The sequence below is a fragment of the Lipotes vexillifer genome, unplaced genomic scaffold (assembly GCF_000442215.2).
Source record: "Lipotes vexillifer unplaced genomic scaffold, Lipotes_vexillifer_v1.1 scaffold1440, whole genome shotgun sequence".
In the NCBI taxonomy this organism is placed as follows: domain Eukaryota; kingdom Metazoa; phylum Chordata; class Mammalia; order Artiodactyla; family Lipotidae; genus Lipotes; species Lipotes vexillifer.
This window is the reverse complement of record NW_006793946.1, coordinates 664588-684350: the sequence shown is the minus strand read 5'-3', so window position 1 is coordinate 684350 and position 19763 is coordinate 664588. Positions and strand designations below refer to the sequence as shown.

Sequence of the window (19763 nt, the reverse complement as noted above, 5' to 3'; positions counted from 1 at the left end):
TGTCCCTGGTTTGAATGAGTAGTAGGATGGAGTGAAGATGTATTATGGTTTAGGGTAGAACTTAGTTGAGCAGTTTTGTAAGCTCAAGGGGACAATCTAGAAATCAAAGACATAAAACACAAATGTAATAGTCAATGAACAAGTAGCTGAAAGAGTACAGGCATAGCTCAGAGACTGTGGGTTTGGTTCCAGACCACTGCAGTAAAGCGAATATCACAATAAAGCAAGTCACACAAATTTTTGGTTTCCTGGTGCATTTAAAAGTTATGTTTACATTAGGCTGTAGTCTTTTAAGTGTGCAAAAGCATTGTGTCTAAAAAATATCCATACCTTAGGTAAAAAATACATGCTAAAAAATGCTAACCATTATCTGAGCATACAGTAAGTCATAATCTTTTGGTGGTGAAGGGTCTTGCCTCAGTGTTGATGCCTACTGACTGTGGGATTTTCATAAAGTAAGCGACAGTAAAGTTTACCCCATCGATTGACTCATCCTTTCACAAATTATTTCTCTGTAGCATGCAATGTTGTTAGATAGTATTTTATCCATAGGACTTCTTTCAAAATTGGAGTCAGTCCTCTCAAATCCTGCCACTGCTATATCAACTAAATTTATGTAATATTCTAAATCCTTTGTTGTCATTTCCCAGTTTTCACAGACTCTTCACCAGGAGTAGATTCCATCTCAATAAACTGTTTCCTTTGCTCATTCATAAGAAGCAACTCCACATCTGTTAAAGGTTTGTTATGAGATTGCAGCAATTCAGTCACATCTTCAGGCTCTATCTCTAATTCTAGTTCTCTTGCTATTTCCACCATATCTGCAGTTACATCCTACACTGAAGTCTTGAACCCCCCAAAGTCATCCTTGAAGGTTGGAATCAATTTCTTCCAAATTCCTATTAATGTTGATATTATGACCTCTTCCCATGAATCATGAATGTTCTTAATCGCATCTAGAAGGGTGAATCCTTTCCAGAGAGTTTTCAATTAACTTTGCCCAGATCCATCAGAGGAATCACTATCTATGGCAGCTATAACCTAATGAAATGGGTTTCTTAAAGAATAAGAACTGAAAGTCAAATTTACTCCTTGATCCATGGGCTTCAGAATGGATGTTGTGTTAGCAGGCATGAAAACAACATTAATCTTGTTGTACATCTCCATTAGAGCACTAAGGTGACCAGGTTCACCTTAGTAAGTCTCAACAGTGGGCTTAAAACATTCAGTAAGCCATGTTGTAAAGAGATTTGCTATCATCCAGGCTCTGGTGTTCCATTTATAGTGCACAGGTGGAGTAGGTGTAGCACGATTCCTAAGGGCCCTGGGATTTTCAGAATGGTAAATTAGCATTGGCTTCAACTTAAAGTCACCAGTTTCCTTAGCCCCTAGCAAGAGAGTCAGCCTATCCTTTGAAGCTTTGAAAGTCAGGCATTGACTTCTCCTCTCTAATTATGAAAGTCTTAAGATGGCATTTTCTTCCAATATAAAGCTGTTTCATCTACATTGAAAATCTGTGTTTTAGTGTAGCCAACTTCAATAATAGCTAGATTTCTGGATAATTTGCAGCTTGTACATCAGCACTTGCTGCTTCACCTTGTAGGTTTATGTTATAGAGACAACTTCTTTCCTTAAACCTAATAAACCAACCTCTTCTAGCTTTAGAAGCATTCTTCTGCAGCTTTCTCACCTCTCTCAGCCTTCATACAATTGAAGAGAATTAGGGCCTTGCGCTAGATTAGGCTTGGGTTTAAGAGAATTTTGTAGCTGGTTTGATCTTCTATCCAGACCACTCAAACTTTCTCCGTATCAGCAATAAGGCTATTTTGCTTTCTTACCATTCATGTGTTCACTGGAGTAGCACTTTTAATTTCCTTCAAGGACTTGCCATTTGCATTCACAACTTGGCTGTTTGGCACAAGAGGCCTAGCTTTAGGCCTATCTCGATTTTCAACACACCTTCCTCACTAAGCTTAATCATTTCTAGCTTTTGATTTAAAGTGAGAGATGTAGGACTTTTTCTTTCACTTGAACACTTAGAGATCATTGTAGGATTATTAATTGGTCTCAGGGAATAGGGAGGCCCAAGGAAAAGAAGAGAGACAGGGGAACAGCCAGATGGTGTAGCAGTGAGGACACACACAACATTTATTGATTAGGTTCACTGTTTTATATGGGCGTGGTTCGTGGTGCACCTAACTACGATAGTTAACATCGAAGATCACTGATCACAGATCAGCACAACAAATATAATAATAATTTAAAAGTTTGAAATAGTGTGGAATTACCAAAATGACAGAGACATGAAGTAAGCAAATGCTGTGGGAAAATTATGCCGATAGACTTACTCAACTCAGAGTTGCCACAAACCTTCAATTTGTAAAATACACAATATCTGCAAATCTCAGTAAATCAAGGGGTAATAGAAACAAAAAAAGTATGCTTATAGTCAGAAAAGAGCCGGCTGAGGGCAAAAGGGTGAATGCTATCCCACAGTGAGAGGAAAGGAGACATTCTTTTCTCTGAGACAAGAGGAAGGAAGAGGCCCTGAGAAACATACACATATTAACGTAGAGATTGAGGGAGGTTAGAGTTCATGATTGAGAGAATTTAGATTTTATGCATTGCCTCAATCTTCAACTTCTTGAGAATAGTCCAAAACTTTTGGAAAATATTCAGTTAAAAATGAGACAGGTGAACAAATAGAGGTAAAAGGATTGTTAGGTCTTTGTGGACTAACAGAGGGTCAATAACATGGACTTGTAGCCCGACCAGATGACCTCAGCTTATTACTTTTTTAGTGATTCTCTAGGTCTTAGGAGCAGAGGTAGATGAGAAGGGTAAGTTTACCCAAGAACTAATATTTATAAAAAGAGAATGGGGTCAGTCAGGCAAGGGCAGAGAACCTAGGGTGCTCAGCTAGGTGTTCGCTGACATGGCAGGGTCTTGGAGAGGGGGTGGGAGGAGGGAAGCAAACAATTTCTGCAGGGAGTTATTCTGTGAGAATATGGAGTAGCTAAGGAATGATAACCATCAATGAAGGATAAAAAGTGACTTCCATAGGATTGAAATAGGAGGGGTTAAAAAATTAAAAGGTGTGTTCAGAGAGGCAGAGTTCAACCTCTTGGATCTGAAGTGTTTTTAAATGATTTTGAAATCCAAAATGACAACATGTATATGGGGAGCCAAAATTAATTGAAGGACACTTAAGATTTTGATTGAATGATTAACATCAGCAACAACAAGAAAGATGTATTACCCAGCCTTATTAACTTTTTATAGTGTACCAAGCACTGTGCCAAGTGCTTTAGTTCTATTAACTCAATTCATCTTCACCTACTTACTGTGTGGTAGGTAATATTTGCAGCCATTGGGCTGATTATATTTTCCCCAATAAAATTGATGGAATTGGTTGGTCTGACATTGCAGAGACACAACCTTAAAAAGACAATTTTAGCTAACTCAACTATAATCAAGATTTTTAATTTTCTAGGTACCCTGAACACTTAAGGTCTGCACAGGAATATGTAAATAGTTCATGGGGGAACATTACAAAGCAGTTAACTTAGAACAGAACATGCTACACAACACTGTCTGTGTCTGTAGATATTACTTAAGGCACCATCCCCGGACTGTTTGAGAGAGCTAACTGACATTGCAAATACACAAAAAAATATTCTCCCTAGAAACATCCATCTTCAGAAAATACAGGAATTTTTTAAGCAATTTTTTTTAAGCTTTTGTTACTTTTCAACTAAAAGTAAAACTTATTTGAGTCATTTTTATGGTTAAGTATATAATTTATTGTAGCCATTTATAATATATTTCTCACATATTTGTAGGAATTATCACAAACTGTAAGACGAAAGTCAATACATGTATTTAAGTTAAATGCATTAGTTCCCTATTAGTAAATAGATAAGTGAACAGGCACTCTGATCGTTAAAAATGCATCCTTAACATTCTTAAGCACCTGGTTACATTATGATAGGATAATTACAGCAATTTCTGTTCCTCATATCATTAGACTGTTCAGCACTGTAATACCTTATACAGTTATTTCCATGGAGTTCCAAAACCCCAATCAGGTGAGGGTCGTGGCTACTCCATAATTACCATCTGCTTAGCTTTGTTAGTGTTTCTCTTTATTACTCGTTAGGTCAATGATACTGTTCTTGATAGGAACCCAGCAAGACCAAAAGTAATAAAACAGCTCAGACCAAGTGAGGCTCTGCTACTCCAAATGATGGACAGTTAATTACCTGAGTATAAAACAGTGAGAGCACTGGGAGAAATAGAGAACTCTGTGATATGGTAGATATCCAAGTACAATATTATTTGGTAGTTTTTCAATCAACTACACTGTTCAGTTAGAGGACATGATCATATCCGGTGGCAGAAGAGGATATAATTTTGAGAAAAATAGAGCATTTGGTTTTCTAACAATCTCAAACTACCCTTGAATAACTCAGGTGTTAATCTGAGTATAAATTATAGTCAGTCCTTGGTATCCAAGGTTTCTCCACATCAGAGGATTCAACCAACCATGTGTTGTGTAGTATTGTAGTAGTTACTGTTGAAAAATATCTGCATATAGTTGGACCCGAGCAGTTCAAATCCATGTTGTTCAAGGGTCAGCTGTACCTGGATGAGCATTCCAAATCTAAGTTACTAGATCAGTTTCTCATCTTTAGCAGCACAGTAAACTCATCTGGGAACTTTATACAATATCAAAGATCTGGCCGCACTCCTGGCCAATTAAATCTAAATCTGCAGAGAGTGGCACCCAAGCATGGAAATGTATTTTTTAAAGGTGCTTCAGGTGCTGCTAATGTGCTACAAAGGTTGAAAATCTATTCAAAAATAATCTATTCAAAAACTATTCAAAAATAATCTATTCAAAAATAATCATTGCTAGTATAGATTCATTTGTGAACAACTAGAACTTTCTTTTTCAGTTTCAATTCACACTGCTTATACAGAAAACTTGTGTGGTTCACACATTAACCACTGATTTTAATGAAACTTTTCAGATTAAAAATTAAAAATTAATTATTCTTTTTGAAACTTAACACTTGACTTCTTAGTTTCTATAGAGAAAGTTTGAATATGAGAACCAAAAGCATTTATTCCTAGTAAAAAGTTTTGGATCTTGGCCAAATGTCCTTCTAAAACTGAATAGCATACAGGATTTATGTTTATCCATAGGGTTATATGATTCATTCTATCATTTTAACTAGGTAAACAGCTGTAAACAATTAGATATAAAGTTCTATGGTACTTATACTTATGTGACTATCATTAGATATTTATTGCCTATAAACATTTTACAGCATTTAATATTTTTCATATTTAAGTAGGCTATAGATCTTTTCATAGAGAAACCAATTCCATACATTTCTAGAGTTCATATTCAAATAATTTATAATTAGGTGACAAAAGACAACTGGTAGTTTCATGACCAGTTCATCTCTTTAAGGATAGTGCTAAGAGCACTAACTTCTCTTCACTATGCCTTTCAGAAAGGATGTATATGCCTCTGTCTTAAATGGCCAGTGTTCCTTCCTTGTATCTGTTTGATCACCTGTAAGAAAAATATAGACTAATCTAAATTTAGTGTTACAGAAAGTGTGAAATAAAATGCTATTTATTAATTTTAAAACCTCTAACAACTTGGCTTTATGTTTCCAGTTTGAGATTTTTGAGTACTATTTTTTTAATTTAAAATGTCTCAAAAATATTTGCTGTAGTCTCATTAAACTCCACACACTGTTTTCAAAAGATATTCTTTTCTTTTTTGTTTTTTTTCAACTAGGACCCCTACTATGGCTGGTGGCCTATTTTCTATTGACAGAAACTACTTTGAAGAGATAGGAACTTACGATGCAGGAATGGATATCTGGGGTGGAGAGAATCTTGAAATGTCTTTTAGGGTAATTGCATTTTACTTTATTTTTTGACTCTGAACATACTATGCTGTAGCATGCACATAGAGACTCAGTAATTTACTGTCAAATCTTTTCTGTAAAGTGATACAAATTACTGATCAGTTGGTCATTTTAATACTTGTTTAGAAACTCTGCTAGAGTCTTTTTGCATGCAATATTTACTGTTAAATGGGAAATTAGAGGCATTTTTTAGGTTTTCAAAATAATTCTTTTATACATAATTCAAAGACACTAGGGCTTTTCTAAAAACACAGGCTTTATTTTTTAATAAAGCATTATCCTGTGAAATCACTTTGTGTTTTTGAACTGAAACTTGGAAGTGTTTATGATATCTGAATTTGCAAGTGCTGCTTGAGGTTATTCTCCAATACCTTTAAGAATAACCTGTGGTCAAAGGAACTCTGGATAATTCAAGTAACATGACTTTTCACAATCATAGACATTATTGTTTGATAAATCAGTTTTAATAATGCAAAGGCACTTATTAAATGGCCTTCCAAGTAAACAAAAATTAAGTATTAATCCCTCGTATAACCAATACTAGGAAGCATATGAATAATTTTAATATATTATTACATTCAAAAATTTTAAATACACATAAATGTTCCTTCTTACTAAGAAACAATAAGGGCTAACATACTGTTTTTTTTCTTCAAACCACATTCAGTATCATTTTAAAAAAGAGTTAAATTAATAATACTGTTGTTTTTTCTTTCCTATAATTTAACCTGAATGATTTGAAACACTCTATCATTTTGCTGGCATTATTTGCACAACAAAATTATTAGAGTTTAGATATATTCATCTATGAAGTTCAAGAGTTATGCCTTTTAATTTCTTATTTAGAAAGTAAACTTTGTTTTTCACAAATATAAATATGTTTGATGTTGTGTAAGCAAATGTCAAAATTTGAGAATAAGAATTACTTTGAATTTATATAATGTGGAATTTAATGGATCTTGGATAATCTGAATTATTTTAGAAGGACTAGGATGTCCTTGTTATACAACTTTTTGCCTATAAATCTTCCTAATAGTCCAATGTCTGAGAAGATCATTAGTTAATGAAATTTTATTCTTCCCATATTTGCTTATATACTCATAGTCGGATGGAGCTTGCCCCACAAGACTTAGTAGCATACTCAGGAATGTCTTCTTGTTATGAAGTACAGAATACATCTTTGCGCAAACTTTGGGAAATTTGGGGACCCAACTTTTTTACTCAGTGTAGTTCTCAAAGTACAGAATATAAGAGCTGAGTTTAAAAAGGAAGAAGAAAAAAGAAAGAAGGAAAGGAGGGAGGGACGGGGGACGAAAGGAAAGGCAGTATACTCAAGACATTAAAAACAATTTTCTCTTACCCTTAGATTTAATGAAGAGAGTATTTACACATTCATTAACCAATATTCCTTGGATGCTGTGCTGGAAATTCATAAGGAAAAAAAATCAACATAGCAGTATTACTCTTACCTAGTGATCCTGTTGCCCATCTTTTTTTCCTTCTTTCCTAACATTCTTATTCACCTCTTTTCTGCTCACCTGTTAAGCTTGATTCTCTGCCAGTAGGCTCCCCTTACTTTCCTCACAGAGCTCCCAGATTAGATGGATGCTCTTCATCTAACTGACTGGAAGATGTGTCAGGGAGAAATGTATTAGGAAGGAATTTAGTGGAATAATATGATATGCCAGGAGAACATAATCAGGAAATACAACAGAGATATTAAGGTATCAGAAAGGAAGATTTGAAAATATGGTATGTGATGCAGATACCAGGTGAACAGAGTGAATGCAACTAGTGGCCATTAGAATGATCAGATCACTAAATAATAACACAGGAGGTTTTCTGTGATTGGTTGTTTGAGATTATTAAGACATAAAGTACTCCTAAGTGACTGGTCTTTGATTTAGTTTCCGTATGCTATCAATGGAAACAAAATGTATATTTCGCTTTTTATTAGACTCTTGATTCATGTTTTACTTTACTTTTCTTTCTATGACATGAATATGTGTTAGCTTAATAGTTGACACCCTGGCTGAGGAAGATATTGAGTGAGAGAAAATGCTGGAACAGTACATTAGCAAAGGGATGGCACTCCCCTTTAGATTAATTTCATAACAAGATGTGTGACTTCAGGAAATGAGAATATGTTGGAGATTTATAATCAGAAGATCTATGTCTAATATCCAGTTTAATTATTATACAACAAACATATATTGAACATGTAGTATGTCCTTTACACTTTCCGGATCCTGAGACTGCCAGAATGAAGAAGGCTTGATGCTTTTACTCTCAGGGAAGCACATCTCAAAGAAGAGATACATAGGTATCAGTGACAGTAAAATGTGATCATTTCTTTTGTAGATTTATGTATGAGGTTTTCTTGTCTCCATCATGTTAGTATGGGCAAATTACTTAACCTCAACTGTGAAAAGGTGATTATAATAATAGTAAAGTTACAGTTATCTTATAGCTCTGGTCTATGTAGATTTGAGGATGAAAAACATAGAAATATTAAATTCCTGCAAAAAATTAGTACTCTGGCTGCCCTTATGGGAGTTTAATCCAATTCAAAAGAATACACTTTGGGGGATTTATTTATAACAGTATCACTTGATCTTTGATTCCCAGGGTATTGTACGTACTGACAGACCTTGAATATCTGATGAAAACTGTAGACCTCCCAAGAAAGATGCATCCGTCTCCTACACACAATAGGTTTGAACACAGTTTCAAAGGGTTGAAAAATCCCTTGAAGTCTCTGGATAAAAATTCTTGGCATTTAATAATAGTGACTTCTAATATTTATAGAGCTAGTAAATAGAATAGTTGAAAATTGAACCCCAGCATTCTGTGACCAGTGGCCGTGCTGCTAATTACTGTACCACTACCTCCCCTGTAAAGGTCCATCCCTCCATAACATGACAACCCTGAGAGCTGATGGTGTTATCAGGAGAGAGGGTAGAAGCTAACATGCAAATGCAATCTTCCTGAACAATGCTGAGACGGTTGTCTCATCTAGTGACTTTATCTTCTTCTTATACGCTTTAGCCTCTTATGGATAATACATGTCCAATAGCAGTGAGAATATGTACAAGTAGATCCTAATGCTCCTGAAAACTTAGTCTCAGATACTGTTCTCCACTCCTTTACACAACAATCATCAAAATAACATAAATTCCAAGATGTAAATGTAAATTTTAACTGATATTATTGATTTCCTACTCAATAGGTACAGGACATACAGTTGTGAGCAAAACAGACAAAACTGTGTGTCCTTATGGAACTTATATTTTAGTGAAGGAGACAGACAATAAACAAGAGAAGCAAAAAACATTAATATATTAGTGATAGGGCTTCCCTGGTGGCACAGTGGTTAAGAATCCGCCTGCCGATCCAGGGGACATGGTTTCCAGCCCTGGTCCAGGAAGATCCCATATGCCAGGGAGCAACTATGCCCATGTGCCACAACTACTGAGCCTGTGCTCTAGAGCCTGCACGCTGCAACTACTGAAGGCCATGAGCCGCAACTACTGAAGGCCGTGTGCCACAACTACTGAAGCCCGTGCGCCTAGAGCCTGTGCTCCACAACAAGAGAAGCCACCACAGTGAGAAGCCTGCACTCGCCGCAGCTAGAGAAAGCCTGTGTGCAGCAACGAAGACCCAACGCAGCCAAAAATAAATAAATAAATAAATTTATTAAAAAATATATATATACTGGTGATAAGTATTAAAGAGAAAAAACCAAGGAAGAGAAGAGGAATATGAGATGGTAGATCTTGGAAATTGTTAGGGGTTGAAATTTTATATAGGAAGAACTCAGAAATGAATATTCATATAAAATAGTTTATGACAAAATTAACCCAGTATAGTATGAATTTATCATCAAAGGTATCATCTATCTTTAGAAGTCCAATGCACTATCCATTGTGCACAGAGCCATTCATCTATCTTTGAATAATATCCCTGATGTTATCAGTACCACCCAATAAGCATCACCACCTGAAATCCTTGCCTTGCATTAGGCAATAGCACAAGAGCATTATTTCCAAAAGCGCACAATATGTGAGATAATCTGTCACTGTAGAACGAGCTGAGGTCGTTTAAAAGAGTCAGAAGGCAGCAAAAGACTCAGAAGAGTGTCCCACTGCCCTGAAGGGTAGACTAGTGGTTACAAGAATGGTCTGGGAGGGAGGCAGCCTGGGTTCATGACCTAGCTCTAGCACTTGTTAGCTGTGCGAGTTTGGGTAAGGTAGCATGTCTCCTAAGCTCTAGTATGTTTGCATATAGGCCTTAACCATAGATAATCAAATGAGAGAATGTTCGTGAAAAGCCCTTTAAATCCAGAATATGCGAAACATATATAAAATACTGCTGCTCTAAGTGTTAGTCAATATGTGGTTCTAAATCTCTCCTGACCAGAAAGAGATTAAATTTTAGAAAAAAACAGAAAACAACAACAACAACAAAAAAAAACCTTTGTTTTTAGACTGCTGCAACATCCTCTGAGATAACCACTGACATTCTAAGAACTTACAGTGTAAAATGTTTACCTACACTCATAAAATGGCTTAAATAAAACAACTGAATTTAAAAAAGCCAGGAAAGTGTCATCTAGAGTTGGTGTAACAGGTACTGAATTTATACATACACACACACAGACAAACCTAAGTCAATTTTTTAAACAGACAAAATATATATGAAAAAAGAGTTTCAAGACATTGGACAGTAAGTCATAAATGATGATGGTCTCTGAGAGATGGGAAACAAACAAGGAGGGGCCTTGAGTTGCCTTGGCTTACTGCCTTGAGATAGTGTCTAGACTTCAGCAACATGAAGGGAGACTTAGCCAGATCCCAGTGGACTCCATGAGTTGAGGAAATGGGCCAGAGTGTCTGGAGAGCTCAAGGCAGCTAGAATTTAGTGGACAGAGTAATGGAGAGGAGAGAGCTGCACAAACAGAGAACTCATGAAATATGGAGTACTGAACAGTGCACATGTATGAGAAGATGACCCAAGGTTGAGGAAAAAGCTCATAAATCTTAGAGGTCTCACTGCCCCAGTGCTCACTTAGGACCAGCAATAATGCCTGTACCCTCCAACCAGACTGATTTGTGGAGCATGGTGTAGAGTAAATATTGGGAAACTACATAATGTGCTTTGACATAGGCCATGCAACAAAAAGAAGTCAAAAGTAAGAGTAATAATATTCTGGACTAAATGAAAATGAACATAAAGCATATCAAAGTTTGTGGTGCCACTAAAAGCAATACTTAGGGGGAATTTAGAGCACTGAACGTCTATATTAAAAGAAGAAAATATAAACGATCTAAAATCAATGACTTCAGCTTCTTCCTTTAGGAACTGGAAAAAAGGAAGGAGAGTAAATCCAAAGTATGTAAGAAAGGAAATAATAGAGATCAAAATAGAAATTATGAAATATAAAAGAGGAAAAGTTTAGATAAAAGTGAGTAAACCAAAAGCTGTTAATTACCTTGAGCAGATCAGTACAACTGATAAATTTCTGACCACACTTAATAGGAAAAATAGAAGATACAAATTACCAACACTGGAAATGATAACAGTCACATCATTATGGATTCTACAATTCTTTAGAGGATTAGAAAATAATATTATTTACAGTGTTATGTCAATAAACTTGGCAATTTTGATAACATAGATAATTTCCTTAAACAATGAAAACTATCAAAGAAGAAGAAATAAATCAACCCAATAATCGTATATTCAGCAATAAATAAATAAATTTGTAGTTTAAAAATCCTTTTCACAGAGGAAACTCCATTGCCAGATGACCACACTGGTGGATTCTACCACACGTTTTGGGTGGAAATAAGAACAGATCTATACAAAGTTTTAGAAAATTGAAGAGGAGATAATACCTCCTGACTCATTTTATGAGGTCAGCATTTTCAAAGAGCAAAACTTGACAGAGACATTACAAGAATTGAAAACAACACAACAACGTCCCTCATGAATATAGATCCAAAAATTCTAAATGAAACTTTAGTAAATCAATCTTCTCAATATGTAAAATGAATGTACATCATAACTAAGTGAAGTTCATCCCAGGAAAGCAAAGCTGGTTTAACATACAAAAATCAGTCAACTTAATTCACCAAATTAACAAACCAAAAAATGAAAAATCAAACAACCATTGGAACAGATGCCGAAAAGTATTTGATGAAACCCAAATTCTATTCCTGATTAAAAAATAAAAAGAAAGTGAGAAAAAACCCTGAGCAAACTAATTATAACAGGGAACTTCCTCAACCTAATAAAGGGCTTTTGTAAAAATCCTACATCATATTTCATGTTGAAAGACTGAATGTTTTCCCCATAAGATCAGGAAAAGATAAGGGCATTGGTGTTTACCTGATCTACTTAACGTTACGGTGGAGCTTGTAGGCAGTGGAATAAGGCAAGAAGAATAAACAAAACATTAGAAAGGAGAAAGTAAGCTGGTCATTACAGATGACATGATTGTCTAGAAAATTCAGCGGAATGTATTTTTAAAAAACTACTAAAACAAACATTATCTTACCATGTTTGCAGGATACAGGAATACTATAGTTGTTGTATTTTAAAATACTTGTAACAAACAATCAAAATTAAAATAAAAAGTCATTTAAAATAGAATCAAAAAAAAGAAATAGCGATAAATCTGACAAAAGATATGTAAAGACCTTTACTCTAAATACCACAATATATTGCTGAGGGAAATTAAAGAGGAACTGCAAAAATGGAGAGATATATATACATTTATGATTTGGAAGACTCCATATGCCATTAAGATGTCATGTATATGAACAACTAATTTAAAAGAAATAGGCAAAGGCTATTAAGTGGAAACAGGATAGTATTTTTAATAAATAGTACTGGAACAACTGGATATCCATGTGGAAAAAGTATCTAAAATGCATACCTCACACTATATAAGAAGTTAACTTAAAAGTAATACCTAAAATTATAAAATTCTAAAGAAAACATAGGAGAAAAATTTTTGTGACCTTTGATTAGGCAACCCATAAAGGTAGAAATCAATAAACTGGACTTCATCAAAATGAAAAAAAATTTGCTCTACAAAGCCACTGTTAAGAGATTGAAAGGACAAGTCACTGACAGGAAGAAATTGTTAGTAAATAATATATCTGATAATGGACTTGTATCCAAAAACACCCAAAGGTTCTCAAAACTCAGTAATAAAACAACCCAAGGAAAAATAGCTCACAGATTTGAAGAGACACTTTACTAAGGAAGGCAGATAGATGGCAAATAACCACGTGAGAAAATCTTTAACATTATTCTTTATTAGAGAAATGAAATTAAAATAATGAGATAGCACTACACATCTATCAGAATGGCTAAAATTAAAAAAGAACATGTTGGTGAGGATGTAGAAGAGCACATACAATTGAGGTGGGAATAGCACAATGGTACAATAACTCTGGGAAATAATATTACTGTTTCTTAAACAGCTCCTAGGTATTTCCCCAAGGGAAAGGAAAACATGTCCATACAAAGAGATGTACAGTAATTTTCATAGTAGCCTTATTTGGAATAGCCAAAATTCAGAAACAATGCAAATCTCCATCAAAGGTGAATAAGCTATGATTTATCCATACATGGAATTCTAGTCAGAAAAGTGAGTGAACTATTGATACACCCTAGAACATTGTGAATCTTGAAATAATTGTGAATGAATGAAACAAACCAGACAAAAGGATAACATACGAGTCATTTACATAAAATTTTAGAAACTGTAAACTAACCTGTGAATGGCAGGAAGCAGAAAAATTGTCTAGGGGCTGGAGATTGGGGTGGGAGAGAAGAGCTGGAGGGAAGGATTACAAAGGGTCATATGAAAAATTTGGGGGCTAACGGAGATATACGTTATCTTGATTGCGGGGATGGCCTCACAGATTTCACATATGCCAAAACTTATCAAATGGTACAATTTAAATATATGCAGTCCGTTGTATATTAATTATACTTCAGTAAAGCTATTAAGTATTAAAACACACACACACACGCACACACACAGACACAGAGGCATCTTCCAAAGAGAAACAAATGAAGGAAAACTGTAATTGATGGTAACTAGTCAGCTGTAGACCTCTATAGTTTAGGGGAGATTCTCATATCTTAGCCCAGTTTCTTTTATTTATTTATTTATTTATTTATTTATTTAACATCTTTATTGGAGTATACCAGTTTCTTTTAAATATGCTAGATATGATTCTAACAATCTACTTCTCAGGACAGCTATGTGGATTAAATAAGACAATACTTATTGAATTTTTTATAAACTGTACCATACTGTGGACATTTTAATTTTATTATTATCACTACCCTTAAAAAGTAAGCTGTTTTGTCAACAACCAGTAGCTTAATTAACAGGGTGGAATTTACTTTAAATGCCCCAATTTTCTTTCCTTCCAAGTCACTCTGTAAGCAGCAATATATTTATCTGAAGAACATAACCAAGTGAAATGTTTCATGATGTGAAATCCATTTATTTCCAAATTGCACAAGCAATGAAGTAGAAAAGAGAGTTGACATAATAAATAATGGAAAAATGAAAGGCAGAAGTTTTCATTGAACAGAATAGCATGGTAAATGAAGTGAAAATGTTTGTAGACTTTTTGGGGACTGTGGTACCCAGGCTTTTCAAAGTATTAAAAGAAAGTAAAGAATTTTCTAGAAATGTCCATGCAGTTCTAATTTTGACAAATGAAAATGTCAGTCATAATGATTTGTTAAATAGAAATCAATTTTGACAAAAGTCTAGTTGAATTATTTCTGTTAGCACTCTTTGCTTTTATTTAAACTTAATTCATGCAAATCTGAGCATACTGGATTGTCTATCAGTATATAAAACTTGACTGTTTTTATTTGCCTGGTCATAGAAATCAGACTATGATAGAAATCTTTTAGTTAACTTAATCTAACTAAGTTCATGTGTTATCCACGATTTTGGTGGAGATGGTTTTGTGAAATAGTTTGATTTAAATATAATAAAGTACTGCCTTAATATTAACATAGAGATTTCTTAGCCTCTTTTTCCCCCCAGATTTATTGAGGTATAACTGACAAAAATTGTATATATTTGAGGTTTACAACATGATGTTATACATATGTGATGTGGGAAATGATTACCACAATCAAGCTAATTAACACGTTCATTGCCTCACATAGTTATCTTAAGATCTACTCTCAGCAAATTTCAGGTATATAATACAGCATTATTAACTATAGTCACCATACTGTACATTAGATCTCAGAATTTATTCATCTTATAACTGAAAGTTTGTACCTTATTGGCCTCTTTCTTAAAAAAAGTCTAAGAGGTCATAAACTTAGACATAAAAGTCCAAGAGATCATGTTCATGTACAGCCTCCATAAAGAATATAAACCAATATCAATGATTTAGTCCAGAAAACTCTAAGGTTACCTATCTGGTGCAGGATAAACCTTAAACACATTACAGGTGGCTTAAAATTTTTGCTTCTGTGCTTACAATTAGATTTTCTGGCATGTGGACCACCACTGTAACTTAAACAATTGTTTAAATATCTCTCTTTATTCAGTCTCCTTATCCTTTGTTTAATTGATATTATAGAATAAAATATTTCTAGATAAGGGATAGCTGAGACTTTGTTTCTAGGGACTATGTTACATCTATTATATATTTTTAGAACATTGGGTCAGTAGGATTATATAATGATATTTAATTAAGGTGTCTATAGAGAACTCTATTTTACCAAAATAAATGGGTTAGAATTTTATTTTGAATGTTAAGTACAATACATACCTGATTTCCTGTGCTCCCTTAGAAAGCACAAGTTAACGACAGGAAAATTAGATATTAATCAAACTTCAGGATAGTGTTAGAAAATGTTAGCAGAACTTGTTTTGCTTTTAAAATTATAATAGCCTAAGGCTCGGTAATTTTCATAACTCTACCTCTTCATTTGAACTTTCTAGTTCACTGAAGCAGAATGTGAGAACAGACTTACACTGGATAGTCATCTATGTGATGTTTCACCTCGTAAACATACACTACATGGAGACATGCTTAGTTTTAGAAATATAAGGCATTGTAGGAGACTTAGGTACACTAGGACTTGTTATTAATCTCTGGTTCCCTTTTACGGTCACTTAGTTATCTCTTAAACTGATTTTTTTGAAAAATATTCTTTGGGGTTGTTAGTACCACTCACAGTTTAGTAGTACCTTCTTGAACCAATAACATTCATTGCTTCTTTTTCATGACCTCATAAAGTCTTATCATATGAGTTTCTCTGAAAATGTAAACATATACTATATATGCCAGCCTGCAAATGTACTCATCCAGTGTCCAACTTATTCTGTCTGCTCTCTGTTTACTTTATCCATTTATCTGTCTATCAATCATCTATCGATCTACCTATCTATCTAAATTTATGTGTATGTGAGTCTGAGTGCAAATAATTAAATATTCATGAAGACTCAGAATGCAAGTCTCGTAGTTATTGTAAAGGATATAATGTGACAATAAATATATGGATTTTAAAGTTTACAGCTTAAGTGATCTCTGTTGCAAATGAGTGTTGAGAGATACTCACCAGACATCCTGAAGGAGTTGGGACTCAGATAATTAGGAGAATTAGTGAACTGTGAAGCTCTGAAGATAGATAGAAATGAAATGCATAAAATGAGAAAGAAATGGAATGAAATGATATAAAAATAGTTATCTGTAAAATCTACATTTTTATTTCCATTAATATATAAACCAGAGTTGAGTGATATTTTTACGGGGTTTATTCAGAAATACTCACTGGGAATAAATTTTACTGAAAGATCACTCTAAATTTTTCTTCTGTCTTCTGGAATTAAACCATTAAATGGAAATAAAGATACGGGAAAGAGAAACTATTGATTTCTGAACTATGATAGAAACATTTTTGATGATGTTATTCTTTAACAAATGCAGGTACATTTCACAGATACTATGAGGAATTTCCCTGTATATAGCAATAGCAATAAGCCAGATGTACCTAGCTTTTTACTGAGTTTTAGCACATTAAGAAACCAACAATCTTTATTAGAGACAAATATCTGAAATGTCACTTTTGGGAAACACACTCCAATTCTGTGACTGTTTTCTGATCCTTCTCTGCTAATGTGCTGATACCCCATGTGTATTCATGTTAACTATAAAAATATTTATGATCCTTCTGATCCTAAATATGAAGGACTTCAATTTAACTGTTTGAATTTATGGCAATAAAAAGAGCTTTTTGAAGAATTTAATGTGCTCAGAATTATTGCAAAGAAAAATTGACACTTTCTGCCATGGCCATATTTTACTAAAGCTTCCCGTTAAGTGTACTTAATCATACAAAATGTCGCTGAGAATTAAGTCAGTTATCCTGCTGATTTACATTTAAAATGTGCCTAAAATATTCTGATAATGAAATGTTTAACTTTCTTTTTGTATCTAAATATGTGCTCAGTGAATTAACTTTGAACTATTTATTTTACAAATTAAGGTTCCATTTTTTTTCTTAATGGAACAGGCAAGTTAAAGCAAATAACTTCCAAAAATATATCTAGTTTTGAAATTTTAAGGATAATTTATATATCTTGGGTTTGGTGAAATGAAATAAACCTGCCATTAAATTCAAACAAAGTTTGCAAGTAAATTTAGTTTGGAGAATTCACTAATTAACTCAGAAATATTTGTTAGTAGTTGGACATACAGACATGTAGAAGATCAGTCTCTGGTCTGATAGAACTTGTGCTATAGAGGAAGAGGATAGACAATAAATGAGTAAACAGAAAAATAGTCTGTTAAATTCAGATCAAGATGAGTGCCTTGAAGAAAGTAAAATGAGAGGTAGAGCATTGCATTACCTTAGAGTGGTCAGGGAAGAACGTTCTAAGGAAGCATTTTAGCTGAGACCAAACTGACAGGAAGAATCCAGCTCTGCAAGGCTTTGCAAAGAGAACATTCAATGTAGAGCATAATGCAAGACAGAGTATTACAACTCTCATTCCAAGTCTGTAGGAGCACAAATATCCTAATGCTTTGGGGGAGGGAAAGCTTTCTTATTCAACAGTTAAGAACAATTTATTCTCTCAGAACAATATTTGCTGAACAAACTAAACTCTAGGAGTTTATTTTTTGATGAGGCTTTACATTTGAATAGCACTTTATAGAATTCTTTTACACATATTATCGTAATGGATCTCAGTAGCTTTTCTCCCCCCATATATTTGGTTTTAACTTTAATGCATTTGTAATGTTTGCATTATACTTCAGATTACCTCTCTATAGCAGTCAGGTATCAATCTACCCTCATCTTATCCATCAATCAATGTAAATAATTACATACCTAGACCTGCACTAGACACTCCGGATGGTATATCTGCAAGGTATACCATCTCCAAATTGATTGAGAGTTTGGAGAGTATAATGGCATCTAGGATCATTTCAAGTTGCAAACATAAAACTCATTAAGTTCAAAGAAGGGAGAGATTTCTGTGATCTAAGATAACCAGGGAAGAATTTATAAATGAAAAATTCAAGTCTTGCCTTATAGACAGCAGGACAGAAGAGGAGCAGGGGCCAGAAATCAGTGAAATCTCAGATCTTTACTCTTGTGATCCTACTTTGTGCTTTGAGCCATACCTATATTTAGGCTAGAATGTCTGGTTCCCCCGCCTTTTGTTTTCCCTCTTGAGAATAAAATTTCAATAAGCTATTAAATATATATTTTGCCAAACTAGGCTTCACGTGACAGAGTTAATGAAGTATCCATTAAAAACTCCAGAAATTGAACTATAATTTTTTTATATACCTATATTTGACCCCTTGAAGATTTCTAGGACAAAATTCCAAAACTGTTGTTTCTATATATGTTCATTCAATTTGGAAACCTGGTGTACCTTGCTAACCAAAATGAACACATTCAAAATCAAATTCATGTACTTTTTATTAAAGAGCCAAATTTAGATCTCTATGGTAACCACTGCAGTAAATGTACATCTTAAGCTATGATTATACTGTCACTCTTAGTGATGTCTGTCTTAAGTACATGACTACCAGTCGTTTCACTGTTGTTCTAGTCAACCAGAAGTGTAGTTTAAAAAGGAAACCTATTATGAGACTTATTTAAATAAGGCTGAATGATTTCAGCAATAACTGATTCTAGATGCCAGGAATGATTCTTTTGAGGGTGTGAGATAATATGGAGGGAAGACTTTGATCCAACTGTTCAGAATTTGAGTATTATGTACCAATGAAATTGAATTTTAAGTGCCATTGAAAACGTAGTTGGAGCTTTTTAAATAGATTTTTAATTACCCTTAAAATTATATCTATGTTGAAAAATTTCACTATATCTGCAAAAATTCAAACTTGATGAATTAAAAATTCTTAAAATATTTTATTACCAAACTACCACTGGTTTACACTGCAAATACGCTAAAATTGAAATCAAAATTTGGTGTAGCATTTCTCTATTGCCGCCATGATGTGCCTGGATACTAAAACTTGTTTCTACATGAGCTCCTCCATTGTCAAAGATTTGACTACACTTTTCTACTCATTTTATTATTTCATAGTTCAACAATATGCAGTCTTGATCTTGTATATTTTCTCTATTTTAATTGGTCAACCAAAATGTTATTTGTTTTATTTTAATATTTTTATTGAAGTATAGTTGATTTACAATGTTGTGCCCATCTCTGCTGTACAGCAAAGTGACTCAGCTATACACATCAGACATTCTTTTTTTAATATTTTTTCCATT

At 34.0% G+C, this 19763-nt stretch overlaps 1 protein-coding gene across 1 annotated transcript in view; it reads left to right on the top strand.

Annotated features, from left to right (window-relative positions):
* The window catches only part of GALNT13 (polypeptide N-acetylgalactosaminyltransferase 13), a 223947-nt gene that overhangs the window by 20169 nt on the left and 184015 nt on the right, over positions 1-19763 (top strand). The window contains exon 5 of the mRNA XM_007466908.1: positions 5816-5933. Coding sequence (XP_007466970.1) covers positions 5816-5933 — 118 coding nt within the window. The remainder of the gene's footprint in view (positions 1-5815; positions 5934-19763) is intronic.